At 40.2% G+C, this 13,473-nt stretch overlaps 1 protein-coding gene across 1 annotated transcript in view; it reads right to left on the bottom strand.

Moving 5' to 3' along the window:
* The window catches only part of efl1 (elongation factor like GTPase 1), a 405,088-nt gene that overhangs the window by 363,665 nt on the left and 27,950 nt on the right, over nt 1-13,473 (bottom strand). Inside the window, exons 6-7 of the mRNA XM_038813286.1 lie at nt 13,288-13,425; nt 4,896-5,110 (exon numbers count right to left, since the gene is read on the bottom strand). Coding sequence (XP_038669214.1) covers nt 4,896-5,110; nt 13,288-13,425 — 353 coding nt within the window. The remainder of the gene's footprint in view (nt 1-4,895; nt 5,111-13,287; nt 13,426-13,473) is intronic.

The following is a 13,473-nucleotide window of genomic DNA, read 5'->3' as shown; positions in this document are numbered from 1 at the left end:
CTGCCCAATGATGGTCCGTCATAGAGTTTCTTCAAATTTGCAAAAGCGTGCTAAAAATCTAGCATATCTTCTGATTATTTAGAAGAGGAGGCAACAATATAAAAACTGATAGTCGTTAGGTAGTACAAAACTTCACCATTGCTGGAAAAGAGAGACGTGTGATCAAGGCTTTTCATTTTACGCACACCTGGACAAGACTTACCTTACTTGAGAAAGGACATACTGGCGCTGGAGGGTGTGCAGAGGAGATTCACTAGGTTAATCCCAGAGCTGAAGGGGTTGGATTATGAGGAGAGGTTGAGTAGACTGGGACTGTACTCGTTGGAATTTAGAAGGATGAGGGGGGATCTTATAGAAACATTTAAAATTATGAAGGGAATAGATAGGATAGATGCGGGCAGGTTGTTTCCACTGGCGGGTGACAGCAGAACTAGGGGGCATAGCCTCAAAATAAGGGGAAGTAGATTTAGAACTGAGTTTAGGAGGAACTTCTTCACCCAAAGGGTTGTGAATCTATGGAATTCCTTGCCCAGTGAAGCAGTTGAGGCTCCTTCATTACATGTTTTTAAGGTAAAGATAGATAGTTTTTTGAAGAATAAAGGGATTAAGGGTTATGGTGTTCGGGCCGGAAAGTGGAGCAGAGTCCACAAAAGATCAGCCATGATCTAATTGAATGGCGGAGCAGGCTCGAGGGGCCAGATGGCCTACTCCTGCTCCTAGTTCTTATGTATCTTATGTAAGACAGATCGCAAGATAAACTAACAGCAAAGGGAACAATTTATACTGCATGAGAAGAGCGTGCTGACTGGTTGACAAGTGGAGTCTGGTTGGTACAGGCATTTCCATGAAGAAGGCAGTAGAGAAACAATTATCTGCGGTGTTTTTGCTCAAATTCAAACCAGGCAAGGCAGGTCAACTCTGATTGGCAACGCATTGCTTGGGCTTGAAATGAGCCAGGGAATGGGTGTTCCCCAAGTTTTTGTTTAATTGGAAAAGATGCAATGCGAGGACATGCTCCTTCTGTCTGCAATGGAGTGTGAGTATATATTGCTTCCGGCATAGTAAGTGTAACTTCTTAGCTCAATCAGGATTGCTAAGCAGGTGTTGTCCAATAGCTAATATTGGACATGTTTTGGGACCGAAAGTAGCATTTTAGGCCCCTTCATGAGTTTGCACGAGATACAGTGAGCAATGATCCAATCAGGGTAGCCATTATTCCACAGGATGGATTTCCTTTGCCTATCACTCATGCAGGTTAGAAACCACATATATATTCACACATAGGGCTCTATGCTTTGCAGACAGAAGGAGCATGTCCACACATGCCCTGAACAGGTGCCGGAATGTGGCGACTAGGGGCTTTTCACAGTAACTTCATTTGAAGCCTACTTGTGACAATAAGCGATTTTCATTTCATTTGTTCATTGTGTCATTTTCAACTGAACAGAAGTTTAGAGGACAGCCATACCCTGGTTCACACCCACCCCCAGCAATGTATTGACCAGAATTGGCCAGCCCTGCCTGGTTTAAATTTGATCAAAGGCCCCGCAGATAATTGTTTCTCTGCCACATTCTCCATGGCAATGCCTCCACCAATCAGACTCCATTTGCCAACCAATCGGCACTATTCTCATACAGTAAATATTGTTATTTCCTTACTGTTGGTTTATCATGCCAGCTGGCCTGATGAATGCAAGACGAAAAGCTTCAACAGCATGTCTTTTTTCACCAATATCAAAACTGCTTCAATTAGTTTCCTCTGCATCACCATTTTCAGCTAATTCGAGTTGCAAAGTTCCAATTTGTAAAATGTTTTGCAGCTTTACAACAAAAATTCTCACAATTACATTTCTTAAATTCAGAGCACCTCTGATGACTCGTTTCTATGACATTCCAGCTTAATAGATGACTATCAGCTTCACTATTTTGGAATAAATTCCAGTGCCTGATGATGCACCATCGATGTTGTTCCTCATTTGTGCACATATTGCTGTTGGAAACACCAGGGGAAGTTAATTTTCTCATTTCTCCACACACGTAGAGAATACAACTGGAAAACATTTGGTGCAATTTGCAGTGCAAAGTGCTTTGGGACAGCACGGACGTGCAGTGATTAGTACTGCTGCCTAACAGCGCTAGGTTCGATTCCCATCTTGGGTGACTGTGTGGAGTTTGCACTTTCTCCCTGTGTCTATGTGGGTTTCCTCCGGGTGCTCCCGTTCCCTCCCACAGTCCAAGGATGTGCAGTGAGGTGGATTGGACATACTAAATTACCCCTTAGGGTGAGATTACGGGGGGGTTGGTATTGGGCCTGGATAGGATGGTCTTTCAAAGGGTCGGTGCAGACTCGATGGGCTGAATGGCCTCTTTCTTTACTGTAAGGATTCTATGATTCTATGAATTCAAACTTGGTGCTAGTTCACCAATTTTGGGGGGGGGGGGGGGGGGGGGGGGGTTGCATGTGACAATCTCAGCTCTCTTAATTCTCACAGAAAGAAAGAAATTAATGTTAATTTATATATAGCAACTTTCACAACCTTAGGATATCCCAAAGCATTTCACAGCCAATTGAATACTTTTAAAGTAGTAACTGCTGTAATTTAGGAAACACAGCAAGCAATTTGTGTTCAGCACAAATATCAATAAGAAAATGACCCCCCCGCCCCACCAAGTGATGTTAGTCGATGAATCAATATTGGGCAGGAAAGAGAACTTTTCTGTTCCTTGTTGGAGCGTATTAGTTCATTTTTCATCTACCCAAGAGTCATCTGGAATGGGGTTTAAGAAGGCAACCATCTGACCCAAGGTGCTACCACTGAGCTCAGGCTAGAGCAAATATCACAACTCCCTGTGTTTCACAAGCTCCATCATTTCCAATACATATTACCCTCTTCCTTTTTTTCCCTCCACATCGAACATCCTATACCGAGATACTATCTTTCTCAGCACTCTTTTGGGAAATGACAGATCATTCTTGCGATTGAAAAACAATGATGTTATTGAAATTTGAATACACATGTACCAACTCATTACCAAAACACTTGTGTAATCAAAGAAACATAGCTAACTATTGACCTAACAGATTAAAATTGATTGGCAAAGTTAATTAGGCCAGCTGCAAGCACTTCATCACGCATAATTCCAGACAACTGCACAGCTGATGCTCCAGAATTATTCAAATTTGTTATATCATGCACAATTAACATTAACATTTACATATCCAATTCACCAAGTTCAAGCACAAGTTTTGAATTTTGACGTGACCTCATTATTTTTAGGTTCACTGTAAAAATACAATTTAGTAATCTTATTTAATCTTTCCCTGCCCAGCATCATTCCAGTTCTAAAGCCCCTGCACGTCATATTCAAAGCAAATTTTCTCTACAGATCAGCTGAACTCACCCGGCAATAAAAACCAGTAAGTGCAATGCCATATCACATTGGCTATTGAATAAACAAAGAGAAAAAAGAAAGTTGTTTATATAAGGTGCCTCATCACATCCTTGGGCATCACACAAGGGTTTAACATTGAAGCACAGTCATTGTTAAGTGAAACCATAAATCATTCTGGCAAAAGTGCCCAACGAATACAAAAGCATGACTAAAAATCATAAACATGCTCAGTAAAGAGGAACTTTTTTTTAGTGCACCGACAACAGGCGAGAAGGAATTGAGATGCATTTCCAAAACAAAGACTACTAACAATGCGGTTTAATTGAAAACTTCTGCAGCACCAAGGTCCCATTCTCTCATGGTACCATGGTTTCTATCTGCTCTTCTGAAGAATGTTATACGCAAATAAGGAATAAGAAGGATTTACATAGGGCGAAATTCTCCACCTTGCGATGCCGCGAATGTGAACAGCGATCGGGCGGAGAATCAGGCATCTGGCCAAAATAGAGGTCTGCCTCCAGTGCGCATTCGGGCACCATTCTCCAGTCCGTGGCTGGTGGCGATAACGAGGTTTGCATTCCATGCTGCAGAGGCATGCAAAACCAGCATTTACATGCATTTAAATGTGATTAAAGGGTTGGACACAGAATGCTCCATACTTCCGTGGTGCTCCTCTCCTCTCAGGCAGAAGTCTCATGGGTGTAAATTATAACAAGTATTTACAAACATGAACTGGGCGCCGTGACTGCAGAGGGGGAGTGGGAGGCTAAGCAAAAAATTGAAAAAGCTTTGAAAACTCTGGGGCTTACTGCAGGATGGCTGCCCGGGCCTGGGGCAGCAGCAGGTAATGACTTGGGTGCCAAGTCCGGGATCGCGATGGCATGGCTCAGACAGCCATTGCTGCAGTCTGCTTACAAACGGATACCTTTGGTGCAACTTACAGGCTGTACTGACTGTATTGTAAGTGGAGTGCTTAAAAATAGCTCCAGCTACCAGGCACTTTGGCGCTAACGCCGGCCCCAACCATCAGAACACCCGCAGGACTGTGAATTCGCGGCAGCAAAGTGCTGGCCCATTAGTATGTCCTGAATTGCTCCACAAATAGCACCCTCAACGGAAATGCAAACCCCACGCAATTCAGTCCTGGCATCAACACTTAGTCTCCAATGTCTTTATGTACTATTAAAACAGGGCACAGATAGATACAAGTCTAATTTTTCCATTTTCAGAGATAATTTAATGACACAAGAAGCATTATTTCATTAAGATGATCATTTCTAAAATTGTTTACCATGGGATTGTTGAGACTAGATCTCTTCAATATCGAAACTAGACCAGCATCTTGGCACAGCAGTTAGGACAGCACAGATGGACATTCACACAGTTTTTCTGTCTGAGTTATAGCAGGAGTCTGGTGGTTACCCCACAGATTTTGCGACCCTTTTTTTCAGTCAAGTGTTTCTACATTTCGGGCACAAATTCCAGTTAAAAGACTTCCATACCTGAAGCCCCAGCCATCAATAGCACTTCCAAAAACCACATTTCCCTGTTCGGGGGCAAAGTAAAGATGTGAATCATCTGTTTCTTCCAGGCCAGCACTCCAGTCATAGATGTGTTCACTGCTCTTGGAGCCTGAACACGGCTTTTCTGTGACTTCCATCTCTGCTCTATCTTCCAATACTTTTGATGTAAACAGGCTCCCAGTCACAGCATTTACCTAAAAGTTGGCACAGTAAAATCAATCCGTCAAATGTATTATTTCTCACTCTCAGCAATACATTTGAAAGACAAAAGGATTTTTGACAATGGTGCAAATGTCAGTTATTATTCTTGAGCTTTTGGGGCGACACGGGCGCAGTGGTTAACTCTGGGACTACGGCGCTGGGGACCTGGGTTCGAATCCCGGTCCTGGTTCACTGTCCGTGTGGAATTTGCACATTCTCCCCGTGTGCGCGTGAGTTTCACCCCCACAACCCGAAGATGTGGTTAGGTGGATTGGCCACATTAAATTGCCCCTTAATTGGAAAAACAAATAATTGGGTACTCTAAATTTTCATTTTTTTTAAATTATTCTTTGGCTTTTGATAATACTGTGGTCAACAACTAGCATAGGATCATGAATTTACATGTCCAATTGTGCTCCTCGTTCTTGTTCCCTGGCACTGTGAAAAAATCGGGGTGTGCACTTCTTGGGTAAGGGACTGAATTCTCTCTGCCATCGGGATTATCCGTTTTGCTGGGGCTGCCGCACAATGGGAAACCCCATTGACCAGCTGGCAAAATGGAAAATCCCAAAGTCATGGCGGGACGGAGAAACCCGCCCATGGTCTCTGACCCCTGCTACATCGCCATTGCATTTCCGAGATTTCTCCTTTGACCTTCAAGATCATTAGGCACACTGGGCTAAATCGCTGTCTTTTAAAGCAGACCGAGGCAGGCCAGCAGCACGGTTCAATTCCCGTACCAGCCTCCCTGAACAGGCGCTGGAATGTGGTGACTAGGGGCTTTTCACAGTAACTTCATTGAAGCCTACTTGTGACAATAAGCAATTTTCATTTCATTTCATTTGATATGCTTCCCCTGTGCCACAAAAGGTAATTTTAATCCTATGATGTGGAAGATCCTTAAATGAAAACTTGATCTACAAATTAACAGTACAACCTGACTTTCCATGGAAAAGTACAGGAAAGGCTTCCAAAAAGTCATTCTAAACTTTAACAGTATTATCAATTAGCAGAATTCTCTAATATCCTATGTCGAAAAGTATACTGATTTGTTAAATAAATAAACAAACGTGGCCTTTTCATTCTCCTAACTTTGTTCTTGCTCCATTCTGAAAGGACCCATTTTCCAAGTGAATTCATTTGTACTTTCATCAATGGGAGTAGATAGTTAGATTAACCAAGCCATTCTCCCCAAACAGCCAGTTTATCAAAATACCAATCTGAGTATCCTCATCATAAATTAATTTTAGGGGAAAAATTCTATCCTTGCTCAACTATTTCAACTTTTTTCTCTATTTCTTTACTAAAACCAGCAGCTTTTTCTTTAAGTTCTTCTCCACTCTAGACCCCCTGTTAGCCTATTTATCCTGCAAAAAAACTGTTCCAAACTGATGGCAACTCAACTGGCGTACTCCCTTAACACTACCGTTGGATGTCAGCCAGGATCTAAGTGAAGTATTGAATAGACAGGTCTTGAATGGATGCTGAATGGGACCAGAGTGGAAGCACTCAAGGTGTGGCTCAATTAGGCTGGAAACCAAAAGCAATTTGGATGTAAACAGTTGGTTCACTGAGAAAACAATATGGCCAAAGAAAATCAGATGAAACCATTTAAGAGATTTGACTGACGTTTTGAATTAAGATGGCTATTAATAACTTTGGGACAAAAAAAATCTACCATTTTGTTGATTTACATAAGTTAATATTTTCCGACTGGTAGTTATACATTTGAAGGAACAACATGATTACCTTAATAAACGATGTCTGACCCAAAATATATAAGTGCAATGATTAATTTTTCCCATGAACTATAGGCACCAATTACTTGTGAAACACTATCGGACATCCTGGGGATGTGACAGTTGTTTTTCAAATGTAAATTTATTCCGCTTTTAGATAGACAGATAGTAAACTGTCCACAGGTAACCATAAATCTAGAACAATTAGAAATTGAGCATAGTAAGCAACTTTCCATTTGTAACCACTGAATATAATTTATGACCCAGGTGCAAAATACCCTTATGTTGTCCAACTCAGAGATAAAATGAAATGAAAAAATGAAATGAAAATTGCTTATTGTCATGAGTAGGCTTCAATGAAGTTACTGTGAAAAGCCCCTAGTCGCCACATTCCAGCGCCTGTCCGGGGAGGCTGATACGGGAATCGAACCGTGCTGCTGGCCTGCTTGGTCTGCTTTAAAAGCCAGTTAATTTAGCTGAGTGAGCTAAACCAGCCCCTGGTGAAATGAATGCCATCTGTGGTCAAATTACACTAAATGCACAGCACATCATTACATTTTAGCAATTTAATTTCTCGTTTTATAAAAATATAGATTGGAAAAGACAAATTGCTGAATTAATGATTAATTAGTGTCTGAAATAACATTTCTTTCTATGCTTTTTTAAGATATTATAAATGCATTTCTAGGCCAAACCAGTTAGCTTACCATGGTTCAACATTATGATTTGGTAAAGGCGCCACATTGCTGGGTGCGGAACCAGTTCCGTAACCCCAGAGGACACCAGTACCAAATCAGCAAATTCGTACTGGGTTGTGCAAGAGTTCACCTCCTACACAGATCAAAGGTTGTCAGGCAAACTGCACAACTCAAATTCTGTTGTCATCTGTAAGCTACCTGTCGAAATATTTTTTTTTAATGCTGCTTTCATCACTTAAAGCGAGCAGAGAAATAAATATATTATACAGCAGGTGGTTTTCGTTTTCAAGACTGCGTTCAATCTAATTAATGTGTGCGCTGGAGAACCACTAGCTCCACACAACTCCACAGACAGTTGAGTCCATGAGTGAGTGCCAATTACTCAAATTTTATGAAAAGAATGTTTGATGATGAAAATAGCTGAAATAATACCAATTCACAGGCATGTTAACCTCGAGCTTGCATTTATGTCTTTTCCCTGCAGTGGCAAAAAACATTAAAGCCTTCATTCCTCGGTTTCTCAGCCTTTTATTCCATACTTTGGCTTCTTTAAAAGGTTTGTCAGCATATTCCCCTTTAATTTTGCTGTATTCTTCTTACTCTCTTAATTTAACCTTCAATCTTTAGTTTTCTTCGTATTTCTTGAACGTTCCCCGAATTCCTTTTCTTTCCCTGTTCTATCCCTTTAACCTCCAAGTTTTGATTCAGTCCAAATACTACCAAATGACAGCTGCTGTTTTCATTATTATTTATATATAATTGCAGTTGCGCCTTTGGCTCTTGTCTGTAAAATACGAAGTATGCAAATTGTTTTCATTCGCATAAATTCACAAGATAATTGGAGGTAAGGAAGATCATTCAGCCCATATTAATTCATCCCTTCACAAGCATCCAAAAGCACACGCTCCCAATACAGCATCCAACTACTTCTTAAATGGTTGCGGGATTTTTGATTCCATAACCCTTTCTGACAGACTTCACATCTTGACCATTCTTTAAGTGAAGAAATTGGTGACACGAATGGTAAACATGCCTTTCAATAGTTTGAATCAATGCCTCTTGTCTTACTATTGCAACTTGATTTAAAATTATACTGCAGATTTAACCTTTCGATTTTCTTAAAAATGTTGTATACTTTGCAATTCTGCTGGCTCAATCCATATCCCTTAGCCAATGCCACAAAAAACAAATTAAGCAGCCATTTATCTCAGAACAATTTGTGGGAGCTTGATGTACACAATTTGTTGCACCGGTTATGTGTCAGGGTTTAGAAAACCCCAAAAAGTATCATGGAGTTCACCTGACTGACCCACAATATTTACTAGATTGTGGTATGGGGAGCACACGGCCCACTCTACCGGTGTGGTACAGCAGAAATCAAAAAGTATTTTTTAAAGCAAAACAATGTTTATTCTATGAACTCAAGTTAACCTTTTTAAAACATAGTGAACATTTTAGCAGTCATCAATTGAAATACAACCCCCAAAAATACAAAGAATCCTTAATTTCCTTTTAACATCCATAAGACTTTAAAAAAAACCTTTTAACAGAAGCACATCAGGTTTAAATTCACTACTGAGAACAGTTATCCTTCTGAATTCGCCAAATGATCAAGAGATAGTCTTTACATGGCAGAGAGAACAACAGTACACCTGCCTTGGCTGGTTTTAACTCCAACACTGAAACGAAACCAAAAAAACAGACAAACCCAAGCTTAAAGCTGACAGACAGCCCAGCTCCACCCACACTCTGACAACACTGCAGTAATAAACACCCATTTCTTAAAGGTACTCTCACATGACACCTCCCCCCAAGACAAAAAACCCATCAACTTCAAGATGGTTTCATTTTTCACCTTTTCACTATCCTTTAAGAAATACACACAGTAAATATACATTTTCATTTCAAAAAACCATCACACGCAAACAGGTATAATAATATAGTCCATTTTTGCTTTGTTTTCTTCCTCCAACTGAACCTGCTTCCGTTCGTCACATTCGTGACAATGTATCGGCTATCATGTTTTCTCGTCCTGCCACATGTACTATTTTCAAATGAAATGGCTGCAACAATAAACTCCAGCAAAACAGCCTTGCATTGTTATTCCGGAATCGCTCCAAAAAAGTCAACGGATTATGATCAGTATATATAATGGTGTCAGATGGATTGCTGGTCACATAAATGTGAAAATGTTGCAATGCCAGCACCAAACTCAAAATCTCCTTCTCAATCGTTGAATACTTTTTCTGGTGATAATTCAATTTCTTTGAAAAATAACCAATAGACCGCTCTAGCCCTTCGTCATCGTCTTGTAGAAGCACCGCACCTGCACCCAACACCCACATCACTCGCATCAACCGCCACTTTAAATGGTTTCGTATAATTTGGGATGGATAACACAGGAGCAGTGGTTAACACAGCCTTCAGGCCATCAAATACCTGTTGACACTCTGCTGTCCACTGAAATTTGTTACGCTTCTTGAGCAAGTCAGTCAGTGGAGCAACCACACTGCTAAAATTTGGTACAAATTTCCGGTAAAATCCACTCAGACCAAGAAATCGCATTATTTCCCGTTGTGTCGAGGGTATCGGAAACTCCCCAATAACTTTTGTTTTCACATCCTGTGAGACCATTCGACCCTGTCCGATTGGCCAAGGAAAGTGACTTGGGCTTTTTCAAATTCACTTTTGGTTAGGTTTATCACCAAACCCGCCTCCTGAAGTCGATCGAATAACTCCATTGGATGTTTTAAATGTTCTTTCCATGTCTGTCTGAAAATTACCAGATCGGCGATGTATACCGCACAGTTGGGTAATCCTGAAACAACTTTGTTAGTTAACCGTTGAAATGGGGCTGGGGCGTTTTTCATGCCAAATGGCTTAACTTTGAATTGGTATATACCATCTGGAGTCACAAAAGCTGAAATCTCCTTCGTTCTTTCGGATATAGGTACCTGCCAGTAACCTATAAGTAAATCCAGTTTGGAAATAAAAGCTGATTGTCCCACTTTCTCAATGCAATCCTCCAAACTTGGAATAGGATAAGAGTCCGTTCTTGTAACTGCATTAACCTTTCTATAGTCCACACACAATCGTTGGGTACCATCCAGCTTTGGTACCATCACTATGGGTGAACTCCATTGGCTGCAACCCGCTTCAATTATGCCATTTTTAAGCATACTTTCAATCTCACTGTTAAACTATGCCAATTTTAAAGGGTTAATTCTATATGGATGTTGTTTGATTGGAACAGCATTTCCCACATCTACATCATGTATAGACATTTTAGTACTTCCCAATTTATCTCTACAAACTTGCCCATGTGATGTCAATATCTCTTTCAGGTCAGTTTGTTTTTCTTTGGAAGGTAATTCAATAATTTATCCCAATTTTTAAGAACATCCTCGTTTTCCCATTTAATTTGAGGTATGTCAAATTCAATTTGAGGTGTGTCAAATTCACAGTTGTCTAGATTTGGTTCGTCAGTTTGAGTTAGAATCATTAAAATCGCCTCCTTTTGCTCTCCTTCCCTTTCAAAGTACCTTTTACGCATATTCACATGACACACTCGGTGTGTCTTCCTTCTACCTGACTTTTCAACCACATAATTCGCCTCACTTAATTTCCTTTCAATCTGACACGGTTCACAAAACCTTGCTTTTAAAGATTCACCTACCGCTGGTAACAATACTAAAACTCTATCTCCACTGGCAAAACTAAAACTTAGGATGTCTTGTCCACTACCCGTTTTATCACATTTTGTGCAATTTTTAAATGCTGTCTAGCCAATTCAGCTGCTCTATTTAATCGTTCCCCAAAATTTGACACATAATCCAATAATGTAATTTCCGATTTCTCACTCACCAATTTTTCCTTAATTAATTTAAGTCGTCCTCTTACCTCATGACCAAAAATTAGTTCAAAAGGACAAAATTTGGTTGACTCATTAGGTGCATCCCTAATTGCAAACAGTACGAATGGAATTCCTTTATCCCAATCCTCTGGATAATCTTGAAAATAAGCCCACAACATTGTCTTTAATGTCTGATACCATCTTTCTAACGCTCCCTGCGATTCTGGATGGCACACAGTTGATTTAAATTGTTTTATTCCTAAGCTATCCATAACTTCTTTGAATAACCTTGAGGCAAAATTCGATCCTTGATCAGATTGTATTTCTGTGGGTATATCTGGTAAAGAATTTAAGTAACTCCTCCACAATCTTTTTAGCTGCAATATTACGTACTGGAATGGCCTCTGGAAACCCAGTAGACACATCCATTATAGTCAAAAGATATTGATTCCCACTTTTCGTTTTCGGAAGCGGTTCTGATTTCTCACAGCAATTGCGGGCTGATGCAGCTTGGAGGGTGTGCACCATTTTACCACGTTTTTCATGACCTCATCCTATTTCCCCCTCAAGTCTCTGCTGGGGCTGAATCGGAACCTAGTTATGTCTAATGATTGTATCGAGCCTGTTGAAATGCTGCTCTCCCGTCTATGTCCTCATGTACGCTGAGCCATTTTTTACTTCTTCGCTTATGGTGATGTACTACTTTGTAATTTTGTTGCGTCATTGTCTAAAATGTAAAAGTTTAATAAATGTACTTTTAAAAAAAGAAATAACAATACATGGATGAAGTTCAGCAGCAGATGTGCCTAGACAGTAGCAGCATCTGGTGATACCTCCACGGTGGAAATAGGTGGTCTTTAGGAGTTGCAACACAGCTGAAACACAGGACCCTGGCTGAACACAATAAACTACTGTCACCAGGTTTGTAACTTTAAAACACAAGTAACCCTTTATTATGTACAGCTTAATTAAATGGACAGAATATGTAACTGATGATCTACTACCCCTTTCCAAATCCCTCCTTTCTAATTCGCCCCACTATCCTCACACAGACACAGACAAACAACAAAACACAAAACCTAGGAACACAGTGCCCTGGCACTGCTTAATGGCACACTCCTATTATGGGTCCACATACCATAAATAATAAAATAAAATAAAATAAAATGGGAACAAAGGAAATAACAAGGTGGATTTTTACACTGGATAGAGAAGAATGGTCCCAAACCCAAGTCTCCATCTTCTACCTCAATACTGAAGTTTGTCAACATAATTACGACTACTGCCCGGTACCTCAAATCTCCCTCCATCCCAAGTGCTCTCGCCCTTTCTTTTACTCTGGACAACAGTCTTCTCAGAAGTTAGTAAAGAAATGGAAAGTTTTCAGTGAGACAGTTAAAAATGTTTTTACAAAAACAAAGGCAGATAAAAGCAAATTAGTGCGGATGCTGGAATCTGAAACAAAAACAGAAAATACTGGACAATCTCAGCGGGTCTGGCAGCATCTGCAGAGAGAGAAAAGGGAGCTAATGTTTCGAGTCTGGACGACTCTTTATCATCCAGACTCAAAATGTTACCTCCCTTTTCTCTCCACAGATGCTGTCAAACCAACTGTGATTGTCCAGTATTTTCTGTTTTTGTGTGGAAAAAGGCAGAGTTTTTATCTTCAGTTTCAACTACAGTAAATAGCTTATTCAAAGCATATTTTTGGAGTCAATTCTTTTGAAATTTGTATGAGGTACATTAATACAAAGCAAATTCTTCTTCTCCATAGTACCACAGTAAGAACAGAATGAAGAATAAAAAGAATTATTGCTGGGAATGGAGATACAAATTATGCAAAAATAATTTTTCAACAAAATATCAGCGACTTTTTTTACCTGCTCCAGAATCTTCTGCAAGTGAATATAGGCTTCAAGTGGAGTCAACTTTAGCTCAATTATTAGTCGATCTATTTTGTTAATGACCAAGATTGGACGAATGTTTTCCAACCAGGCTTGGCGTAACACTGCCTGTGTCTGTAAATGAAACAACAGTTTTGCTAATTGTCATCTAGGAAGTGTCAA

This window comes from Scyliorhinus canicula, chromosome 12, assembly GCF_902713615.1.
Source record: "Scyliorhinus canicula chromosome 12, sScyCan1.1, whole genome shotgun sequence".
Classification (NCBI taxonomy): domain Eukaryota; kingdom Metazoa; phylum Chordata; class Chondrichthyes; order Carcharhiniformes; family Scyliorhinidae; genus Scyliorhinus; species Scyliorhinus canicula.
Note: the sequence above shows the minus strand (reverse complement) of the source record. Positions and strands in the feature narration are given on the sequence as shown.